General features: G+C 36.5%; 1 protein-coding gene across 2 annotated transcripts in view; it reads left to right on the top strand.

Annotated features, from left to right (window-relative positions):
- The window catches only part of B3GLCT (beta 3-glucosyltransferase), a 76,982-nt gene that overhangs the window by 10,293 nt on the left and 42,297 nt on the right, over nucleotides 1–24,392 (top strand). For both annotated transcript variants that reach the window (XM_075050640.1, XM_075050639.1), the window contains exons 3-4: nucleotides 1,173–1,212; nucleotides 8,946–9,055. In XM_075050640.1, the coding sequence (XP_074906741.1) occupies nucleotides 1,173–1,212; nucleotides 8,946–9,055 (150 nt within the window). The remainder of the gene's footprint in view (nucleotides 1–1,172; nucleotides 1,213–8,945; nucleotides 9,056–24,392) is intronic.

Genomic DNA, 24,392 nt, shown 5'->3' with positions numbered 1-24,392 from the left:
GTTTTACAGATGGCTACCAAGGAAGTTGGAGCTTATGTATTTCAGTGTAAAAGTCAGACCTGGGCAGAGGGAGTGATCATCTGATGCAAGTAGGACTAAAAGGATTAGATGGATACGGTATTTTTTTTAATAAAGGGGGGAGAAAAAAATTGTGTTTAGGAATTAATTCACAAGGCTAGGAAAACTATATACAAGCTTATTACTGAGAAGTGCCTTGTATGGCATTTCTACTTGAAGGTCTTAAAACACTTGAACAAAGATAAATCCTACAACATCCTTATGCAGTTAGTTAAGATGATCTTGATTTTTCATGTGGAGAAACCAAAGCACTTGAGGTGCTGTTACCAGGGAGAAATTGTGCAATAAATGAAGGGTCCATTTTCCTTCCTACAGTTTTTGTAGGAAGTGGAGAGCTGTTTCTCCAGTCCTATCTCTCTACTAGTCAACAGTTCTTAAACAACACCTTTCCACTCAACCTCTGTTATTTAGAAGCAATTAAATTTGCTCCTAAGATATTTTTATGTGTGTTTCTTGGTTTCCTGGTTAACGATGCAAATGCAATGTCACTGTTGTCTGTTCTGCAGCAGCTCTCCATTAAAATTCCATCACAAATGTATGTGATACCTGAGTAAATGCCAGTGAAGTCATGTTATGTACAGCAGCCTTTTCATATTAATTTGTCTTGATATAAATTGCTTTTGAGTCTTTCTTTAAGAATTGTGTTTCAGTAGATGCTTGATAGTGGATCAAATGAATAAGGGTGTGTTGGGCTTTTCTTAACACACTGAATAGGTGTGTTTGTATTTTAGAGTTCCATATTCCAAACTTTGTGCTCAGGAGATACATATTAAATAAAAAAAAAAAAAAAAAAAAAAGACATTGTTAGTATTAACTTGAAGAGCTCTGGTATAAATTGAGTCATGGAAAAGCATTCTCTCTCTTTTTTTTTTTCTTTTACTGTATTGTCTAAGTACTAGTATACAAACATGTAGAATATGTTTCAATGCTTGATGATGAAAAACTTTTTACTTTAGTTTTTTTATTAGTTGTTGAGTTAAAACCTCTATGTATGCATTTACAACCTGATGAATGCTTTGACTCCCTGTGTCTCTCTATAGAAATATTTGAGGTTTTGTGTGTATCCTTATTTTGCTTTTTTTCCTTTCTTCTAGAAGTCTCAAAAAAGTGGAACAATTAGTAAAATAAGCAGAGGTGAGTACTGTATAGTCTGTATTTGTTTTCACTTGTAGCTGCCTTTTTAGTATAAATAAAATACGGTTATGCTTTGAAAAGTTACTGTAGGAACAGTGCCTAAATGCTTAACAGCATTGTTAGTTAATTGCCGATTCCCAGATACTTTGGGTTTTTTTTGCTTTTCTCATGTAGTCTCATCAAACAGAAGCTTCTCGATCTTTGTTTTTATTTGCAATTCTTGTAGTTAAGTGTTTTTCTGAAAATGTGCACTTGCACTATGAAATTGATGCATTGCTTTTTGTAGTACACAATATTTTAAAATAAAATTTCATCACACTTAGTAGCTGTTCTTGTAAAAATTTAACATGAAACTGAATTTTACCATTCTGCTAGGCTCTCATGGTATTATATGGTACCCTAAATAACGAGGGTTATTATAAATTATTTGTAATAACTTTGTAATATCTAGAAGCAAGTATTTAAGAAACATGTCAAACATTAATAGGATACTGAGTGGTAAAATAATTTGTTACTGGACATGTGAGATAAATTATGGAAACAAAAATTCTGCCAGCTTCTGCCTTTTCTGAAAACAAGTCTGATGTTCTTCCAGCAAAAAGTTTACAGACCTGAGATGAGGACCTGCAACCTCTGCACTGTAACCAAGTGCTGTCTCTGCTATACTATAGCAGTTCAATTCTTAAAGCAGCTTGGATCGTTATGGTACTTCTCACTCTTCTAAACCCTGAGCACTTGGGTCTGCTTGTCCTAAAAAGAGCCAGCTTACACATGTCTCTGTTGTAGCAGTTTCTGAGTAGTTGTGAGTTCATTCTGACATCAAAGCTGAACACCGGGAAGACTTAGCGTGCTTTTCGTGGAGTTACTAACAGAACTCTGAATGGTGCTGAGAAGATCTGGTTTTTCTTTGTTTGTTGGCTTTTTTTGGACTTAGTTGCAAGCTCTGTCCCTAGCCCTGATACCACTTTTGTGGAAAATAATTATGTCCCTTGTCCCATTTATCTCCCATTTTACCATTGAAAGGTCAGGACCTGTTTATAGAAGCTTTATTATTCTGTTTCCCTGTTCACCCATCCTTATCTGGTGTCAAACAAAGTCCGTTTCCTCTTTGTGTTCTTTCATCTCTTTCTGTGCAATCTCATAGCACAGCCAGGTGCTGGTTGCTGCTTTTATCACCCCCAGCAGATCTGCTGTGTCTCACTTCATAAAACACGCAGGGAGGCATTGACAGGCTTTTTTTTTTTTAGCTTTTGACAGTGCTCTGTTTTCATAAGTTTTAATAGAATCTCATTACTTAGGAAAGTTATATTTAGGAACGTTACAATGGTACATTAGTGATGCAAGTACCATCTGTCATCTATTGTTTGTTTCAGTAGATCTCTTTAAAGCAGACAAACAAAAGTATTCTATGCAGCAGGTAGAAAAACTTAGAATCTTGCTGCTGCAGGAGATTGTAGAAGCAGACCATACCAGCAGTTTCAAAAGGGGACAACTCCATAAGTATATGGTAAGATAAATAGACAGTAATGTATCTTCTGGCATTTTCTAACATAATAGTGGTAGATGCTGTTAGAGTATGAGGAGTACTGGAGAAAGTGAAGGTCTTGTGGTGTCCCCAAATAGTGTTTCCTATTGCTACTGTTAAAGACAATATACTGTACTAGGTGGACCATTGGTCTGATGTAATATGTCATTTCTTGTGTTCTCGGTCTTTCTTTAAACAGGATTCTGCCTCTCCTTAAGAAATAAATTTTTTTTCTCTTTTAACCCATTTCTGTGGGTAAAATCAAGGAAGGACTTGAAACAGAGTGAAGTTCTTGATGGTTCTTAGTTCCTGTGATGCTTCATTCTTCTGTTTCAAACTGTTATATAAGAAAATTCTTTCTCCTTTATAGATAAGCTGTACCTTTGTACCAAGGAAGCAAAGTTACCATCTGTAGTTTTCCTTTCAAAGTTTTAAGACATCTTTTTAAGTGTCCTTAGTCAAGCCTTTGAAAACAGGTATCAGCAACGTGATATCCTAGTCATTGGGAAGACAAGTATAGTAGAGAGAAAACTTCGTGTTCCTGTGGTTGCTTTGTCTACCTAGAATATGATGTAGCTTTCTGGACTCAGTGGTGTGCAAAGTGTTTCATGCATGGATATGTTATTGTTCAGCCAAAAGATAAGTGATGTGACTTACCAGTGTTGGATTGTCATTGTCATTGCCATGCCATGGCAAAAAGTCTTGCCCTTCAGGTGCACGTACAGGTACTCTATTGGTGGTTGTATTTGTCCCCAAATGGTAGGCTATATTGCTGACCAACAGTGTTTTCAGCTTTTAGAATATTTGAATAACAAAAGAAAATCTCTCCTTGAAGTGAGGCACTGGCTATTTCAGGCTAGTGTACAATGATTTTGCCTTCCTTGGAAACTCAAGGAAACATTGAGCTTTGGAGTGTGAGGTCTCTGGATTCCTTCTGCAATATGTGGAAAGAGAGGGCACTTCCAGAGGGTGACTGAGATCCAAGGTAGGTTGAGTCATTCCTTCACCACAAGAGTATCTACTAGCTTTTTGCTGTGTGATGAGGGGGTGTTTGGTTTGGGTTTTTTTTTTTTCTTTTTTTAATGTGTATGTTAAATGAGAGAAGAAGAATGAAGTAGTCTTGAGGCTTTTTTTCTTTGATTTGATTCTTGAAAATATGGTGATGTTACACTTCCTCTGATCTGCAAATACCTGCAATATTCTGAAAGGATCAAAAGTATTTTTTGCAGTTATATCTTTTTAATATTCTGTCTGGCCTAGTTCTGTATTTTATCTAGGCTCTCTAGGAATTAGTGAGGGAAGTTTGGTTGGAAAGGTGAGAATGACATGCAAGGTTTAAGTTTTTTTCATTAGTAACAGCAAATGTGTAGGTGATGAACTCTTTCTGTTGTTGTTGTTGTTAAGTAAGTGTTAAGACACATTATGAGTTCTAAAGTGGTAAGCAACATACTTTATGTCTTACAAAACTAGGAAAAGGTGTGCAGTTTGAAGAACAACCAGATACTATTATTTCTAATTTCAAGAAGTAAACAAGTGTACTAAAAATGTGGTGGCTTTGGAATTTATTTTAAAGGGGTTTTTTGGATAGTACTAAGGCAAGTATTTTAGTAAAATTCAGGAAATAGGAATATCAGAAATACTCAAACTGTTGAGAGAGTGTTTGAAGTTAAGATGGCTTTCAGTTCTCATGCTGTAGGCCATAAACAGATAAATCGATCATTAGGATGTTGATGGCATATATGATAAATAAATAAGCACTCACACAGATGAGATTGTGTTTCTCTATATCTGTCTATCTCTATATATATTCATACACTGCCTTTAATCCAGAAAGATCCCAATAACTTCATATAAACACATTTAAAAATTATTGTTCTTAGTGTGAGAAAAGACTTGTCTCTACTTTTAACTGTGGAAGCTTTATACTAAGCTGCAATAATCTGCTCAAAATATAAGAACTAAGAGATCCTGATCTGGAGTTTCAGGTTAATCTTAGAGTTAGCATAAAAGTAGGGGAAGGCTTACAGAATATGCAAGTGGCCTAATTTTTTAAACTCAAATTGGAAGCTGAGTTTTCTGACCTACAGAGTGGAATCTCTGGTTTGTGAGTTAAAGCACCAGTGCTTCTGCAGTTTAGGTTTTGTCTGAATAAATAATGATACATTTTGTACTTTCTCACTGGCTTTTCATTGTTCAAATATTCCATTTAGCCTTAAAGAAATAAATTTTATTTCCATAATTTCTTAGGAAAGAAAAACCCAAATAAAAGAGGAGCTAGATTTAAGCACCATTGACAGAGCCACAAAGATGTCAGTGGCATTCTTTTACCTATTAAAGGCCAGTGGTTAGACTGCATCCTAGTTGTTTTAAAGTCATAATTTTTGCGGAAGGGGTTTGGACCATGTTACACATACTCCAGGGAAGTATATAAATCATCATGGAATTCTGTCTTTTCTGTTGATGCCTGTTCTACCTTTTTAATGATGTGTTTAAACATTCAGCGAGTCAGAGACATGGTTCTAGATTCCCACTGTCTCAGGAGAGTTAGGTAATTGGGAAGCTCAGGATTCACTTTCACTCTTCTCCAGTTCTAGAACAATAGAAGGGAATGAGGAAAACCCACCTCAGAATATACTTGCAGCCTGGAAATTGAGAGACTGACTTGGAACACCAGAGACCTACATTCAGGCCCAAACTGCCTCACAGATGAGAATTTGGGTTTCTTGCATCCTAGGTGAATGCTTTAACCTCTGGCTAGCAGGCATCATCATCATCATATGTTCTTCTAGGAGCTTTTTTCCTCCTTATTCTTGCCTGAAATGTTTGTTTTAATTTTTTTCAGTAGCTTTCAGTTGACTAAAACAGCCTTTTGTGGTAAATAAACTTTGGGGAAAAAAAAAAATCATACAGGTAGTTTATTCATGCTTGTTGTTATTCTGCAAATGATTATCTTCCAAACAGCAATATTTCCCCATTGCCATCTTTTGAACTGATTTAGTGATAATTCCTAAGGAGGAGTATTTTGCATAGGGTAATCATATACTTGCTAAAACCCACATTACTGTTAAGGACTTCTTAAAAATTGATTAAGGTTCCATTCTCTTTAGCAATGAGCAATGGTTGTGGTAAGACTTGGGAAGTTTCAGCATTCCTGTTTCCCAATTTTATTTTTTTTTTAATTTTTTTTTAATGTGCACTTGCAGTATCTTTCCAATCAATGAGTATTTGAGGTTGTTGAAGGTATTTTCCAGGTATGTAAATGTCCTAGGGAAATAAAAGAGAAAAGAAGACAACAAGAGAAATAAAGTATCCACATATCAGTAGCTCTTCTGGATAGTAATCTTCCAAAAGACTCGAATTTTTGTCTTGCTGTCGACTATTTCTCAACTTTAGAAACAATTTAAGCATTTAAAATTATACCTATTTTCTGTTGACATTTTAATACAGTGAATATTTCTTTTTATGAACTATTTTAAAGTGCCTATAGCAAAGGAAACTATTTCCATTGGATTAAAGCAGTAACACCAAAGTAAGTCTTAGATTACTCCTGGAAAGTGTTCTGTTGTGGGATATCACAGCTGTTGTTAAATGTACTGTAAATGAAACTGAGTGTAATTCAGATGCTTGCATATTTGTAAATGTGCTGATTCTAAAACAGTAATTATATAAAGCGATATAGTTTTTGCTTTTTATCTCTAGGGTTATTTTCAGTGCTGTGTATGTAGATTTAGCCCTTTGACTCTCACTAGCATCAATGAAGTATAATTTTAATTTTGCACTAATTTTAATTTTTGCACAGGAAATGTAGCAAATATCCTGCTAGATAGCAAAGAGCTGCTATTCAGAAGTTTTTATTGTGCATGCTTTTTTTTAAGCAGTTTGTTTGGTGGGTCAGAGCATGAAGGAACACTGCGTGGGAAAAATGTGAAATCAGAACTGATATCTATGTCAGTGCTTATGCCATCTCTGCATTTTTATCACCAGAAACCTCACACAATTTGACATTTTCAGAGCTTGTCTTGGTGAATAAGCTAATAAATTGAGGGAAAAGAATATCAGGGGTAAAGTAGAAACATTTAACTCCGATTTTGAGCTGTCATAGGTCTAAAATAACAAGTAACTGTTAAGAGGAACAAAGGAATGTAATTGATCCTCAGTTCTTGGACATCGTAATTTCATAATCTTAGTGAAGATATTTGGGGTTAATGCTCTTTTTGTTGCCACTGTTTTTCATGTGATCCTTCTTCATGTGCTCAGTTTTACTCTTTTTCATGGAGACTACTTCTTGCTTGCTTCAGAAATTTATTCTCCATCTTTGTTCCACTGTTCTTCACTCATTCTACTCTGCCAAGTTAGCATTTTTAACCTATAGGTCAAGATCTTGATATGACACTAGGATCTTTTAGGTTGACTTGATCTACAGTGCAAGAACATACACTTTAAAAATAAATATTGCATGATGTAAAACTTGAATTTATACTGCAGTGAAACTGCAGATTAAAAGTGTTGAAATACTTTGCTGCCTGACAAGAAGCTTCACATGCTTCCTCTGAGGTACTCTATCCTTGGGATGTTTGTCTTCACAGACATTGCTTGTAGTAAAATCTGGCAGCTTTCAGTCAGCCATGATTCTCTAGTTCTCTAGTGAACTTTCATCCTCAACTGTCTTTAATTTGAAATCTCCTGTATCTCACTGAAAGTTTGGTTTCAGTGGAATACCAGAAAGTGTTCTTAGGAAGCTCTCCTAGAGGTTTTATACCTTTATTTTCCCTGTCAGCTTTCCTAATGTTGCTAATGATGGTGGTTTTTAAGTTCTGCTTTTCTGAAGTTTGGCTCCTACATCTTATTTGTTACCTATATAATTTTTTTGGTGTGCACTTTGTTCCTTCTCTACATTTTTGGACATTCTGTGCAGATCCCATGGGACTTTAATTTCTTTCCTTTTGGCACTGTCTTGTCTTGGAGTGATGTCATCTGTAAACATTAACTCAGCAGCATTTTCTGTGCTGTCTCCTCGTTGAATTAACTAGAATCTGTTATCTCTTATGCTTGACCTGACTCACCTCGAGTGACAGAATTTAAATGCAGTTCTCAATCCCCCCCAATCCCCAGAAGTCCTTTACTTATCTTGTTGAACACTGGGCAACTTTTTTGTTCCTTAAGCATTAATTGGTCGGTCATTGACTTGAATCTCTTAAGTTGTTATATTCTGAGTTTCCTCATCTGCACACTTTCTGCATAGTATCTGTAAAGTTCAGCCTTTTCTGGCCAAACAAACAGAAACTGCAATATTGTGCGGTTCTCCTCATCTTATACGTTGATTGCTACTTAGTTATGGTCTTGGGTTGGGTTATACAGCATAGGTCAAACTTGTTAAGAATTTCTTGGAAAGGGCATCTGTCCTCTCTTCTTCCTTTCACCTTCTCATCCTCTGTGTCCTCTGCTGTGTTCTGCTTCTGAACAGGATCAAACATCCTTGGTTTTCTTAGCTTTCAAAGTGTTGAGGGGTTATTCTGTCTGCTATCATTAAGAAAATATGGCTATCTACTTCATCACCTACTTGTATTTTTTAATAAGCACTATTATCTATCCATAAATGTTTGCAAAGCTTCTTCATTATTTTCTTCTAAATTTCTCACAGTCTCCTCTCCCATTGAATGTTCTTACATATGGTGCCTTTAAACACTTTGAAGACACATGTGAGGTGTTGATGCTTTCCTGTTAGATGAGAGTATTACCTGATTGTTCTCATGTGCATGTCTCTCCATCTGATGTTTCTGGGTAGGGTTTTAAGCTCGTTATTGAGGAAGCATCTTCTTTATTTCATGTTCATGCATTGCCTAGTCAGGGGAGATGCTGGTCTCTGACTAACACTTTTTAACTCTGGTAATAAGGAGAGCTAGTGTATTGGAGAAAAAGCAACTTCATGAATGTGGCTACTGTTAACTGCGGGCATAAGTTTCTTTGTTGCTGCAGATCTACTAGTCATGTCATGCTTTTTATATGTTAATCCTTAAAAGGACTGTTTTGGAATTTTTTTGTATGTTAAATTATATCTTTTTATTATTTCATGAAATGTTTGTATAACTAAAGAAGTAGCTTGCTATGTAATAGGTTCCGTCCCCCTCTGCCGGGTTCTCACTAGGTTTGGAGTAAAAGTGAAAATAACTTCTTTTGTCTTTAAATCTTCTTATTTTCTGGTTCACAGAATTAAAAGAAATTGTATTTATCATCCAGAGTCAAAGTAATTCTTTTCATTCCAAGAGAGCAGAAGATCTAAAAAGAGATATTTTAAAACAGGCTGCAGATCTTGGAAAGGTATGTTTAGATAATACAGATTGCACCTTGTTACGTATGCTTTTACTGCATTTTACTAAAAATACTGTTTTCTATTGTGCCTTTTTTTCAAATCCATTTTATTTCTTTTGTTGATTGTCTTCTGTGTGCTTATAAGACAACTGTTTCAGTGGGTATTTACTGATTGTATGCTGTGATTTATCACTAAATAATTGTAATTTGAACTATCTACCTTTTTGTATAACAGCTGTTTTTGTTTAGATGGCATTCAATGCAAAAGTGATAACAAGAAAGGCTTTGAAGAATACAGTTTTCCAATATGACTGTAGTGTAGTTTAAAAAAAAAAAGATGCTTTCTTTATGAAGTGAAAAACATAATCATTTAAGTAATAGTTAGAATAATTTTAGGTGACTACTTTATTTCATTAGAGCCGATGAAGGTGCTATAATGTAGATTTTGTCAGACTTTCACTGCACAACCGTAGCATTGTGGCAGTAGAGTAGCAATGCGTGTGGACATTAAAATCCTAACACAGGATTCCCTACTTCCTAAAGCAGTAGTCATCCACACCTCTCTTGCCCATGGCGGTATTAGCTCCCTCCCTGGTGCAGTACCTTCCCTGACTGCTCCTGGTTCCTCTGCCACCCCACTGCAGATGGAGCGCTCTGCCTCTTGCCTGCTGGTGGGCCGTGCTGGCCTGGGAGCTGCGTGTTGTACAAGTCTGGTTTTGGCTTAACGCTCTAATGTGAAATTTTACTTGTAAAGTTTGGACCTAGAGAGAAGAGGTTTTTAAGAGACTTAACTGAAAGTTAAGCATACATAAACAATGCTTTATTTTCTTTTTCTTAATAAAAATAAGAAAAAGCTAGGGGCGTACATCCCCTGATACGTAATAGCTTGCTGTGAGGTTATTGGACCTGTTTTTCAATTTGAGGTTCTTTATTGTAAAGGAAAAAGAAATCTGATTTAGATTGTCATAGGTATCTTGGCCTTGGAGTGCCTAAATCAGATTTCTGGATGTTTTAGGCTTCATTTATCCAAGCTTATCAAACCTGTTGTAACTAAATCCATTTAAATGCAATTTTTAATCCCTTAATGAAATCAGTCATGTGAACTGCTTTTGTCCTGCAGTGTTCTGCTCTTTTGGAGTCCTCTTTGGGATTGAGACGAGTGTTCAGATACAATGTGTGCAGAGACGGTTATGGCTTCAGCTATTAAAAACAAGGATTTTAATTGTGTTCTGTAATGTTGCAGAATATGAATGATGAAAAGATCAGTAAGTGGAAGTATAAATAGTTTCAGTGAGGGAGGAATATGGGCGTGTTTTATGGGAGAGAGGTAAAATCTTGTTCGTAATCAAAGAGTTGTACCTGTGAGTACTTCTGCCTTGAGAAAACTGAACTGGCTTTTAAATAACTTTATTTTCTAATTAAGGAGATTCCTTTATAAGAATGCTGAAATGGTGATGCTTTTCCAATATTAAGAGGTACCTGTTAAACAGCATTCGTGGCATCTTAAAGAAGCAGTGATGGAAATACATCACACCAAAAATATCATACCTGAAATCTGGGAAAAGGGGAAAGCCGTCAATGTACAGGAAAAAAATGAGGATAGCCAGCATGTACTTGGTATGTCTTGTTTTTGTCAACTCGCAATTCCACTGTAGGCCACTGTGAGGCATGACCCAATAATACCAATTATGGAGAAGGGACAGAAGATCTCTGAAATCCTGCACATCAACATTTGAAGTTCACATTTTTCATTAAAAGGAATTCATATGAAATTACTACTTTCAGGCAAAGGAAGTTAAATTCTTGTGTTTTAAAGGACAGCTGCTGTATAGAAACAAAGGACTGATTCAACTGAATCACCAGGTTTACTTGCTTGTTGTCACAGGACCAAACAATAGATATTTAGTCCATAAGGATTCATTAGTTACTATTTTCCTGTTTTAAAATGAGAAGTAGAAGCCAGCTGTTAGATTTGTGTTATTTAATGTAACTAGAATATCTGCATTGCTTTAAAATGGATTAAATCACTGACATTCATATTTACTTTACATTAGTCTTTACAAGTAATTTGTCCATTTATTGTCTTTGTGTACTTAAAACATTTTTTACCTGTGAAAGTAATCTGTAATTCTGGTCACCAGGAGATGTCAGTATTGGGTTCATGCTTAAAAGTATATTCCATAGCGATATATTGAATATTAACCAAAACTCTCAAGTGTATTAAACAACAGCTAGAACATAGCAATGACGAAAATTCTGTAAGATTTTTACCAATTTTCTTAATTTTCTAAGATTTCTGCATTTAAGAAGCTCTGTAAACTAGGCCTTCCTAAGAAACACCAGATAAGAATAAGGAAGCTGTGACAGTGTGAAATGATAATATTTGGGACTGTTCCCTTTCTGTCTTCTTAAAAAATTGAAAACCAGGGTTACTTTTTTGACTATTACATTTAAGACTAGAAAACAGGTAAAATACAGTTTTTGAAAAATGATAGATACTGTCTGAAATACTGTTTTAGATACAGTTAATGCTATTTAATTGCCTGGGGTTGTGGCACTGTTTTGAAGACAGAGGTCTGTATTTCTTTATGAGAACTGGTCTGGTAGAGTAAATACCGTTTGTTGTTTGTTTGGTTTGTTTTCCTTGAGGGTTCTTATCTTGAACACACCCAGCCAATTCATTATGTTCAAAAACCTTATATTTTTCCTGAAAAGCCTAGAGATTAAATGGTATCTTATGTGTATTAGCCAGAAGAAATATAGCAAATTAGTACTATTCATTATGGAGTTAAAAAAAAAAAGCAAACAAGAATGTAAGAATAAGATTTTAAGACTGATACCATGGAGTATTGGAAAATGGAAATGAGTATCACATACTTCCATATGAATAACAGATGATGTGAAGTATGACCTCTGTTTTATAGAAGTGTTGTAACTATAATTTGCAATATTTTTACTATTAGGCTTACTTTGTTTTGAGCAAAATCTTGTATTTTGTAGCATCTCATAGAAATGAAGTTTCACAGATTTAAACTATCCCCACATATAAAGGGGAGTATTGCTCATTTGCGAGTTTAAGGGCTATTACTGTAGTGATTATTAACATCAGTTTAAACAAAACAAGTACAATCAAAAGTATGGAACTGTACATAGAAAACCTCCATATTATGTTGCTTGAGTAAATACTTGCTTTAGTTAACATCTTTATTAAATTTTAATAATACTGTTTCTTTGTCAATCTCCCAATTTCCAGTTTGGGTAATATGTAAATAGGTGACAAATGTTAGGAGCATCCTATAGTTGTGTTCTTATTTAAAACAATTTTGCAAAATCCTGTTTCCTGAAGTGAAGCAGGAATAAAAATGGTCAGAAGCCCACCTGGCCTATACCAGTGGTCTGTGCCTCAGAAGTTCAGTCTCTCTGTTATTTTACAGGATCATGCCTACAGAAGGTTCTATTTTTCTGCTTCCAACACAAATGGACTGTAATGCAGTATACTAGCTGCTGCATCTATAAGTTTGAAAAGCCTCTTGGTGCCTATCTCAGCTTTATTTTATTAGGTCATTAGATATCTGTTGCCGAAGTGCCAATTGTTGTTGAGCTTGGCATATGTGCTTTAAAAATCTGTTATTTTTAATTGCCTAGGCTGTTCTGAGGGCAGCGTTGCACTATTTCAATAATGTGGAAGATTTCTTTGTTAAAGTGTTGGAGAGGGAACTAGAAGTATAATTAGTTTGTTTGAATTCTAATGTATGTATGTTAAGCCGTCACCATATTCCTATCCGAAATGATCTGTCTCCAAATTGTTCCTGCTCATGTTTTGGCCATCTGTGAAAGACTACTTTCAGGGGATTTGTAGACTGTATCTTTTTTTTCTTAATTTGCCAGTGGGACATGCATTCCTTTTCTGGGTGAATTAATGTTTTCTGAAGTTCTTCCTAGCTCTACTTCCACACTGATTTCAGATGCTGGAATGAAGCTAGCTGTCCAAAAGCCTCTTTAAGTATTCCTCTGTTATTGTTTGATACTATTCCCATGATGAATTCTGACATCCATATCTCACCTGAAAGAGATTTTTAAATACTATCAGGCTATGATGGAAACAACTCTGAAAATGTGTCTAGGTTTTTCTTGGGCTGTAGTAGTGTTTTCCTCATTTTATTCCTTGTTAGATGTATTCCACAAATGAACAGGTATACATTCCTCTTCCTCACCTACAGCAAGCTCTATAGCTAAAATTTTCCAACAGTTCCTGGAGGAGGTTTGAAGTTTCCCTTGCTGTAAAGCTCACATGCATGTTAGTAATGTTGTGGTTATAAAATTTAGCGGAAGGATTGCTCATTCACTGCAACTGAGTTATTTTTAAACTGATCTGTATATTTAGATGAAATAGTCATAGACTTAATTTGCTTGAGACCTTTCAAAATTAATACCATAAATGCAATGCAATCCATAATATATCTGTTGCTTCCACTTTCAGATTACTTGCTCAAATTCTAGATTCTAGTCTTGAAACCCTATTTCCTCCTCTCCTTCCTATAATGGCTTCCCATGCCATGGAAGCTGCTTTCCAGCTGAGACTAATCAGATGATTCATTTTTGGATCTTGCAGTTTTAACAAGGTTTAACTGATTATATTTAAGTGAAGTGTTGGGCTACATTCTGTCCTGCCCTTCCATCTCCATGTCTACAACAGTTTGTCTTTATGGCAAGGTTTTCCACAGTATCAAGATCAACCCTATTTTTTAAATTAGAACAGGTATGTTTTATGGATGACTTTAAATTATTTTATTTCCCAGTGTTACTAGATCTAGTTTTTTTGGTTGGTTTTTTTTTTTTTGGTAAAATGTTAGTGTGCAATCTGTTTCCTTCCCTAGCAACAGCTTTCTTTTCTTCTGCAAGGATTTATTCATGTCAAATAAATCCTGTAGCCTCATGAAATGTGCTTATCTCCCTAGTTCTTAAAATGCTTATTCCTTAAAATGTAAGAGTTTATCTTGCCGGGCAGCGGACAGGTTTTTTTGACTTTATTTATGAAAAACAAGGTTCTTTGGCATACCTTCGCCATTAGCTTTCCATCATTTTTCCCTCTCTGTAGAACAAAGATCAGATGCCAGTCTATACCAGAGCTGTTGGGGAAGATCCTGTCACATCACCTGTGATGTTAATCTTTTGTGCCATTCTACTTGGCCCAGGTCTAGCTAGTCTTTGACTGATCAGCAGGACTCTTTCCACAGCAAAATGATCAGTCTGGCACATGACTGGCAATAGACTGTGTGAAGGTATCTTGCTGAGATGACAAGTCCTGCACTTCTCTGGTGAGGGTAGAGATGCTGATGGGGTACCTGGAGCATCTGCACTCTTACTTTCTCAAAGAAGTAAAGTCACTGCAGGGGGTCCCTCATAGCCTCAAAAAATTAATTAGGGAACATTGTACTGCAGTGAGAGGGAGGAAAAAGTTCCAGCCATTATCGGTGGCCTCCTGAAACCACACAAATCCTTGTCCAAAAGTTTTGAGTATCATAGTACCCAGTATGTGTTGCTATTTTGATGCTTTTTTCTGTCTGTAGTGCTTGAGTCAGATTATAGTACCAGTAACTACTAAAAGCCCTGTATCATCTCTGGTTCATGAATAGAAACCTCTGGAAACAAAATTTCTTTGTCTTTTTCTTCCCCCTGCCCCCCCACTTTAAACAGTATTTTGCATTTAGAGAATGAACACCTAAATGTTGCCATACTAGTTGAATTTTCTCCTAAACTTGCATATTTGTATCTTGCATAATTTAGATTTCTTGTTTAAAAGACAGAAAAAAAAATTGATGGATTAATTTAATATTTCAGACTTGCCCTCATTTTCAGATTCCTCTATAAAGTTTAATTGGACCTTCATTTTATCCAGCCTTTCTTCTCTCCCCTTTGCTTTTGTTTTGCCTGACTTCTATTTGTAACATCATCCAAAACTTTCTTATTTATACTTATCTTCCAAATCTGTCCATAAAACTTCACTTCTCTTATGTGGGTAGATCTTGCAGTATAAAAACCTTCTCTCTAATAAGTGTGTGCATTTAAGTGGTCAGTGTATGACATTCGTATTTCTCCTTCCTTAACCATATTAACATCTGCATTTGTTTGTTTTCTGATGTATTACTTATTCTACTTACCTACATTGTCTGATATCAGCATGTTCTTGGTAACTTTCTTTCCTGTTGAGTCCATAGTTTGTCTTCATAATGCGTAATTTCTTTTAGGATTTGCATTTTAAAATGCAACTGCTCATTTTAGGGCCTCAATATTTGGGTGTTCAACTTCTGAAATGCTTCTGAACTCCGATCTGTTGAAGAGGTGCCTCTAAGTTCTGAAAATAAAACCTTTTGAAAGTGTTTCAGGAAAGGTGTACAAAATTACTATTTAGTTTTGAAAATGTATTTCAGAGTTGTCTTGAATCTCTTTTCTTCCAGGTCATCTTGCAGGACTTTACAGATTAGCCTGAATTCTGTTTTACCTTTGCTTTCCTCCAGCTTTTCTCTTGGCTTTTTTTGTTTTAATTGTTTGATATCTGACTTTCTGATAGGCCCTTGCTTCTCATTCTGCAAAGCTACCAGAATCCTTTTGACAATTACTAGGCTTTATTATCAGCAAAATTGATGTCTAGCCCTTAACTATTGAAACTGTAAAAGTTACCTATACTGTAATGCTAGAAGGTGAATATGATCATCTTCCCATAATAGATATTCAGTAGATTTGAAGGAATTTGTAGAAGTTGGATAATTCTGCACTAATGATATCTTTTAAATGTGTTAGTAGTGATGAATGGGCTCCTCTCAGCCCTGCCTTACACATCATACACTGTTTTTATACAGCTGCTTTTCCCAGTCAAATGTGTGGTAACTGCATTGGCTTTTTTTATGCAGAAAATAGAACCTGTCACCTCACAGAGATGTATTAGTTCTGATTGAGAAAAGTGAGTTTTTACTTAAAAACATACCTTACACACTAATATTATCAGCCACAATACTAAAATCCTATCTTAAACACATTCTAAATGAAGTATCTTATTCAGATCAGTTGGCAACATAATTATTACGGTTCAGCATTAATATTTACTTTCATGCATAATAGCTGTGTACTGTATACCACGTCTGTCTTCGGTATGATTGTCTTTATTTAGAATTCTGTAAGATTGTGAGCAGTGAAGACAGTATTCCTCACTGCTTTTTATCCACACAAGTGATAAGCAAACAAATGGCACTTTACTGCAATACATTGTTGTCATTCTAGGCTACTGCCTCATTATATGTAAATCTGGTAGCATTTATTATAATAAGCACTCAAAATTTTTCCAGATTTTTCCACATCTTTTTTTGTCTTGTTACAAAATAAGACTTACTTTGAGATGTTGGTGATCACTAACTCTCAAAAGAACAGAACAGGGAAGATAGGATATATCTAAGGGGAAGACAGGGAATTCTAAGGGAGGAGAAAGAAAATTAAAAGCAGAGTGAATTGGTGAGAACTTTTATATTGATTAAGTTTCTTCCTTCAAAGCTACACTTTTTAATTAGCAAGTTCAATGTCTTAGATTTCAAAATTCAGATTGCTGCTCAAACTAAATATTAGACTGACTTAAAATCCATGTGATTATTTTATTATTATTTTATTAAGTCCTGGTTAACCGGAAGTATGGCAGATGTGCCATACTGCTTTTCTGGACTATTTTTACATTAGCAAGTAGTGTGGTGCAATAGGAGCCAACATGTAGAGCCATGCAGTTGTTGCTGAGGAGCTAGCTCGTGTTACATGACATTTCACAGGGTTTTATTTTGGCCTAGTTCTGCTTTGGTTCTATGAACTGGAGATCCATTAGCAGTTGCAGCACATCCTTTGGCTTAGTTTCATCCCAAAGGAATACAGTTTGTGCACTCTATGATGCAAGATAGTGCAGTGAGTAGGAAAAAATGCACAAAAATGGACTATGAGGCAGTGTTAGGAAGCAGTAAGAGCTGCTTTGGGTCTAGGTCTCAATCTTGCAATTAGGTTTGAACTTCATTTAGTAAGTCTTTTTTTCCAGGTATTAAGATTTATGATAATCACTTTGAAATGGGTCCATACCTCTGAATGTTGTTCACATCTTAGTAATTGCAAGAATTAAATTAGTTATTTTTTTACATTGGTCAGTTTGAAAAGTCAGGATTTGACAACTATGTCAGCAAGCACTAATTGAAGACTCCAGACTTCATTTTGATCTTTGAAATATGTAGCCCAATCTAGCTTAAAACAGATGAAATTAGAAATATTTTATGTTTTTTGACTAATTGGGGGGGCACATTATTCATTTGTTGATGAACATATATTTTGAAAAAAAAAATTTTTTTTTTTCCAATTTAGTAGTTTCTTGAGTTTTCTCACGTCCTGGTCATCTGAATTACAATCTATTCAGGTTTTTATCTACAAGATTGGAGGCAATGGTGTTAATGTCAACACATTTTCTGCTCCTGATAATGGAAAACATAGGCACATTTATAAGTTCTTTGTATGACTGTTTTTCAATTTGCTGCAGGACACTTGTTTGTACCAGTAGTTGAGGAAAATCTCCTGGTGTCACATCAACGTAATGCAAACCAAATTATCTGCTGACCACAGGTGAATTATTTCTGGGTCACTAAAACCTTACTGGACCTTTTACTGATTTTCTAATTGTGGGAACTTTAGATTAGCAATTGGGAACATTGTAATATGCATGCTGAAATTTACTCCCACTATTGCTGAAGAACAACCCAGTAAAATAAAAAATGACTAGCTACCAGCATCTTTCCTACATGAAAATTTACATCAATAATAATTATAGGTTTTTGAGACAGAAATACATTGCAGTAGAAGCTTTCTTTTTGATGATGAAGTAAGTTAGTGTATAAGGATTAATATTCCAGCTAACTGCCTGAAAAGTTGCTTCAGATACAAATACTTACTGTAGCTATTTTCCCAGTCAATGAGTTGCTGGATCTAGTGTGGAAGCACTCAGGAGTCAGTGCTTTGGTTATGCATTCAAGTATATTTTCTGGCAGCTAAGTTGTGTTCTGAGGATTTCAATATAATGTGCAGTAGGAAAAAGGAATAAAATTACTTCCTCTTCATTAAAACTCTTCCTTTTTTTTTGCCTCTTATCTGAAGTTATAGTCAGGAACACTTCAAATCGCTTTGTTAACTTGCAGTTATTACCTTCATATGATTGGGTAAATGCTTCCATCTTTTCTTTAATGTAAGATCATTTGATGACAGACTTACACACAGCATCTTGCTCTTGATTTATGAAAGCAGGGTACTGCTATGGCCTTTCCTTGAACCCTTTGAAACTGCCTATAATAAATTACAAAAACTCAGTTCTTTTTAAAAATTATAACCAGGCACCTGAGAGTAGAACAGAAGTAGAGATTCTATCTAATGGAAAATGGAAGATTATACTTTATTACTTTAGGCTTCCTGAGGAGCAAAACACTACAAAATGTCTGTTTATTGGATATTATGCTTTATTAGCAACACCGATTTTTTAAACCTTATTGCGGCCTTTCAATACTTAAAGGGGGCCTAAAAGATAGATGGGGACAGACTTTTTAGTAGGGCCTGTAGCAATTGGACAAGGGGTAATGGTGTTAAACTAAAAGAGGGTAGATTCAGGCTAGACATAAGGAAGAATTTTTTAGGATGAGCGTGGTGAAACACCGGAACAGGTTGCCCAGAGGGGTGGCAGATGCCCCATCCCTGGAAACGTTCAAGGTCAGGTTGGACGGGGCTCTGAGAAACCTGATCTGGTTGAAGATGTCCCTGCTCATTGCAGGGGGGTTGGACTAGGTGACCTTTAAAGGTCCCTTCCATCCCAAACTATTCCGTGATTCTCTAATCATCTAGGGAGAAATAGAGCAAAGGTTAAAAAGGTCATGACCATCTTGGAGATGCTCCCAAATAACTGACTTGTTAAACAGAAGCAAATTACTTTTGTTACAGTTGTATTGTTAAATTTTACTTTAAATCATTTGTGGCTTTTATTGAAGGGGTATCTTGAAATAATGTTTTGCCCTGGATTCTTGGACTTGATGCTCTGATAAATATTGATACTTATGTCTTTAAAACCTGAAAAATACTTGAAATGTGTATTGTGGTTTTCAATGTTTAAGTGAATTGTTAGAATATGGAGAAAATGTAGTGTATGGTGTAGTATTTGACAGTGGCAATTCCTATTGACTGGCCCACTGGGTTTAGAGGTAGGACATTTGCTCTTACTTTCTGTCATTTTAGAAATCCTTCAGGGTGTCTACAGAAGTGACATGTTTGTGAAAATAAAGCTGTAGGGAGACTTCAGTGTGTATTCCACAGCTCTACTTTGTCAAAGTAGTCATAATGGATGACTGGAAGAGCTTGGCTTATTTAGCCTCCCAAGGGAGAGCTGAGAAGAGGGTATATAGGCTAGCTCTGAATGTGTCTTAGGATTAATTTCTGAAAAGATAAGAGTAGGGAAAATGTTGTTAAGTGCTTGTAGAGCATGTGGAGCAAAAACTAGGAAAATGTTTCTAATTCTGGAACTGTGCGATTCAGCAACAGTCTCTAGGGTTTAGGATCCCCCTTCCTTCACCCCTGCTCTGGGTTTAATTAGGCAGTTTAATAAACTTATAAAGCATGGGGATATATGCAAGACACTGCAGATACCAGTGTACTGGACTCATTAAGAGCAGATTCCTATACACTACTGTATTTTTCTATAATGTGTTATAAGTTTGCTAATTGCTCTGGTCAGGTGACTCAGTAATAGAACAATAAACATATTACTGTCATGTTTTGCATTTCACTGCAGTTCTGTATCTGTTTATGTGTAGTACTTACAATATTATATCACATAGGGCATATAATAGATAGTGGTGACCAACATTCAGTTTGAACTATGTTCTAAAAAACATGTTCTCACTAAAGCATACAGTTAGGGCAAGGTTTAGTTATGCTTAGATGAAATTCAGTGGACTCCATTCTGCAGGAAAACAAAGCAAGCACAGGTCTGCTAGGGGGTCTTAGAGGATGTGACTTAGGTCAGGTTCTGGAAATCCCATTTTAGCTGGGCATGATCTCTGCTATCCTGGGTGCTTACAGAGCACCTTGTAGTCTATGAAATCTTAACCCTTTTCTTTGTTTTTACACCATACTGTTTTGTTCTCTAGAAGTTGTGCGTTTCTCATATAGGTTTTGGTAGATTAATATGAAACTGCATGTAGTACAGAAAGATTTCAGATATTTGTTTCAGGTTAGCAATTCTCTTAATTATTTCTTAAAAATTCTTTTATTCTGAATGATCTCTTCCCTCATTGGATATGCTGTTCCCCCAAGGTTTTTCACATGTTAATGAAGAAGTCTTTTAATGTTTAGATTCAAGAACCAGAGTTTGATTTCAGTTCTCTTGATGGTTTGCTGTGAAATTGAGCAGTCTCACTAGCATGTTTGCACTTCAACTTGCATAAATAATACTACATTATTTTAAAGGTGCGTATGAGGCTGTGTCAAAGTGTTTTGAAGTGAAGATGTGCATCTAACCCCTTTATGCACACTTCAGGTTTTTTTGTGTAGAGTCTGCAATTGTAATCTGTGGCAGGTATTACTGCTCTCACTGTACTGATACAGTAGTTGGTATTTGGGGTAAAAATGTCTTATACTGTATTTCACAAGTGATTTTGTTTTTTTGTTTTGTCCTTTTAAAGTCAGCTCAATTGTGAAAGTGGGGAGGTTGGTTTCTTGGTCTTCAGAATTGATTAAATTATTTTATTTAGATTAAATTTGACTTGTCATATGTAAAGTGTTAGTATCTGTGAAGGCATATGGGCTCTGTAGCTGTTGAAACAATAGTTTCAAGATAAATAACCAGTGAATGCATTACAGGGTATGGATGCATTTGTATGAGAGTTCTACAAGATACACAGACACAGTGTGTAAGTTACTTATCACTACCTTGACTATCTAGCCATCCCCTGATGAGCTAGCCTGCACATGCCCTTTCACTCCCCAGAGCTGACATCAAGTAATTTTTGCCTTTTTTCTGTCCTTCTACTGAAGGTAGAATAAATAAAATGAATGGGTCAGCCCAGTTCCACTAGATTCAGAGTGAAAATACATAAAATGAGAAAGGAAAAGCAACAGAGATCCTCCTGTATTTTTGGAAGAGGCTGTTTCACCTGTACAGTGTTTTTTAAGCATCCTTTATTAAATCGGAATTGATGAATTGTTAGAGATGAGTGGAAGGAAAGGTATGTGCAGGACGTGTTATTTTCATATTTTAGAGGAAGTTGGGTAAAGAAAAGGGAGCAGGCTTATGAGAATGTCAAAAAGAAAAGATACCTTGCAAAAGTATCAGACCAGCTCAAGAAAGAGTGTTTTTTCTTTATCATCACTCCTTTGATCTGCACAAAGGAAAGAGTTGGGGTTTTTTTGTTAAAGAAGAGATAACTGAGTATATGGTACAGCTACTTAGATGATGTAATTTACTTCATACCTTTTGCATGGGCAAATGTTGTTAGTATCTAAAATGAATAAAACTTCAGCCTTTACTGTGATACAGACACTGAATATATTAACTACTTTTATCTCTGTCTGGCTCCTATTGTACATGAAATATATGGCCACATACAAATACTAGCATAACTGCAGGGTTTATATCCTTGTAAAAACAAATGCTCTTGTAAAGACAGAGGTTTGCCCTTTTATCTTCCTATCTGCAATCCCACAAGCAAACATATTTTTATGGTTTTACCATGAAGTGGTTACATTTTAGTGAAATACCAGATGTTGAGCATACTGTTACTAATATTTGCCACTTCCACTAAAAACCTCTGGAATTCCTTGGTTTTGCAATAAATTGAAACTAACCAGGAACACATTTGATAGATTGGCTTGAACTAGAACCATAAATCAGAACTGCTGATATTTTAGATGCACGTTATTATCCTGTTCCAAATTAGAGTTTTGGCATTGTTTCTTTTCAATTTGGGTTATTCACAATAGCATAAGTATTTTTTAAAACAGTAGATTGTTATTTTTTGATAGGATTAATGCATTTCTGAGAGACACAGTTATTCTTTAGAGTGGTAGAGACGTTTTCTTTAGTGAATGAAGTTTGGAGGTTTTATGTATTTCTAGGTGCTATGCTTAACTGCCCTTAAAAAGGATTTAAAGTAAACTTGACAGAGTCAGCAAGCAGTGTGAACTTCATCTTACAGCTTTTCCTAGAGAATAAGTTATTTTTCTGTTTAAATGTGAATTTTATGTTAACGGAATTGGTTTATATTCCTGAGAATCATTCATCAAACAAAAATGTTTGGCATATGCATAGTGTCAGTGGAAAGGAATTAGGCCCTTGAGAGATCAAGATGGTTTGTCTTGGGAGCTGCTGAATCCGCTAGCCTGACAGAGGCGAGGCTGAGCGTGTCTTTCCAGTAGGCACATGTGCACACATACACACGCTACGTGTTCATACATACGTGATCATCCATGTAGATCAACACAGAAACTGCAGCACTCTCACAAAGTGTACCAATGGCCTGACCTTGTTTCACATTTCTGGCTGGTCAGGATGAAAGCCTGTTTGTGGAATATGTATACGTAAATATATATATCTGCAACATGGATACCTCCAGTAGCTGGTCTTTGACACTCAGTCTGTGCAGTCACAGGTCTTGCATCCCCGGTCTCTGCAGTTGCCAGCACGTGGGCATGTGAGCCTTGCTGTGTGGTTTGCAGCCCCATTCCAGTTGCTGATGCTCAACCCTGCTCCTGCACACCCACACGCACACGTGCATGCACTATGGATCCTCCCAGTAGCTGTAGACGCTCAGTATATCCAGTAGTTGACCCCTGCCCTCCCTGTTGCCTCATGCACAGACACACACGTAGAAATGGGTCTTTCTGGTACCTGGTGGAGACTTATAACCCCACCAGTAGCTGACCCTTGCGCCCCAGAGGCCCTCCTGTAGCTGGGACCTCCTGTTTCCTCCAGTAACCAACTGTTAGGCCCCTTGGTCCCCCCAGTGTCTGCCTCAGACTTTTGGCTGCTCTGATACCTGGCTCCCAAGCCTCTTCTAGTCCAGCTTGATGCTCATGAGCAATTACACACACTGAAACACACACCCACACGTGCATGCACTCACTCTCCCCGGTTTCTGGCAGCACGGACATGTGCATCCCTATGACTCACGGTCTCCTCTCCAGTTGCAGGCGCTCAGACCTCCAAATACACACAGAGCCTCCTGCCCAGGAGTTGGAAATGGAATTTAAGGAGAAGACAGGAGAGACTGCAGTGATCAGTGCAGGGCATGGACAGACAAGCCTCCTGACCAGCAATCTGTTTCAAGTGACCAACCCCTTTTTTTTCCCCCTGTGTTTACCAATGGTTATTCCTCCTCAAACCACCCTGCTCGATCTTTGCCTGGCCTTTTGTCTTCCCTAAGCATCTCACAACAAGTTTTGTGCCATCCCAAACTGCTCGTGCCCTGAATCCCTTAATGAGTGCCATGCCCCTGTAGGCGGTAACCCCCTGTGAGAGTGTAAGGTGAGCAGGGAGCCTTTCCCTTCTCTTCAGCTGGTGAGTGTCAATACCTGGACAGGCTGATGGCTCCCCTGGGACAGCCCTGGGGGGAGTTGGGTCAGGGTGCTCAGTTTTCTCCAGTTACATTTTTGGGGTTCCTACCCTGTTTCTGTTCCTCTGTGCTGCTTTGTGGTTATGGTGATGAGCTTTTAATCACATAACAGTTTGTATAATGGAAAGGTGGGATCATTTACCTGCTAGTATTAAGTCATTTGTCTTAAAGTACATTAACACCACCATTGCTTTGTTAGGTTAATTGCTGTAATGGGGTGTACTTAGACGGTGAGGAAGTTTAAACTGGGAGGTTAGGCTCTTCTGGCAGGAAGATTTTTGTTTCAGTACTAGTACAATTACCTAACCCAAAGGATTTAGACATTTGTGAGGTGGTTGACACCCTAATGATGCTGCGAAAGAGAATTGTGCTTGTAAATGTAGTAAATCAATGGAGGAAGATACTGCCTATATATTAAGGTATATATATCTCTCTCCCACTTTTTACATGTGTGAACTAATGAATAAATTATGCACTTTGGTATATCAGAGGGCCATGTTTAAAGGGTGTTTTCTTGGAAACTACCCCAGAATGATAGCTTGTCTGCTAGACATCAGGATCTGCCACATCAAAGAGATTTCAAGTGACAAAAGAGCAAAGAAACTTATGAAAAGATTTTCCTTTGTAGGAAGCTGCTTTGATTTTTCAGGAAAAAAAAACCCCTAACTCCTCATTTTGATTTT

Source organism: Buteo buteo, chromosome 18 (genome assembly GCF_964188355.1).
Source record: "Buteo buteo chromosome 18, bButBut1.hap1.1, whole genome shotgun sequence".
NCBI classification, from domain to species: Eukaryota; Metazoa; Chordata; class Aves; order Accipitriformes; family Accipitridae; genus Buteo; species Buteo buteo.
This window is presented reverse-complemented; position numbering and strand designations above follow the sequence as displayed.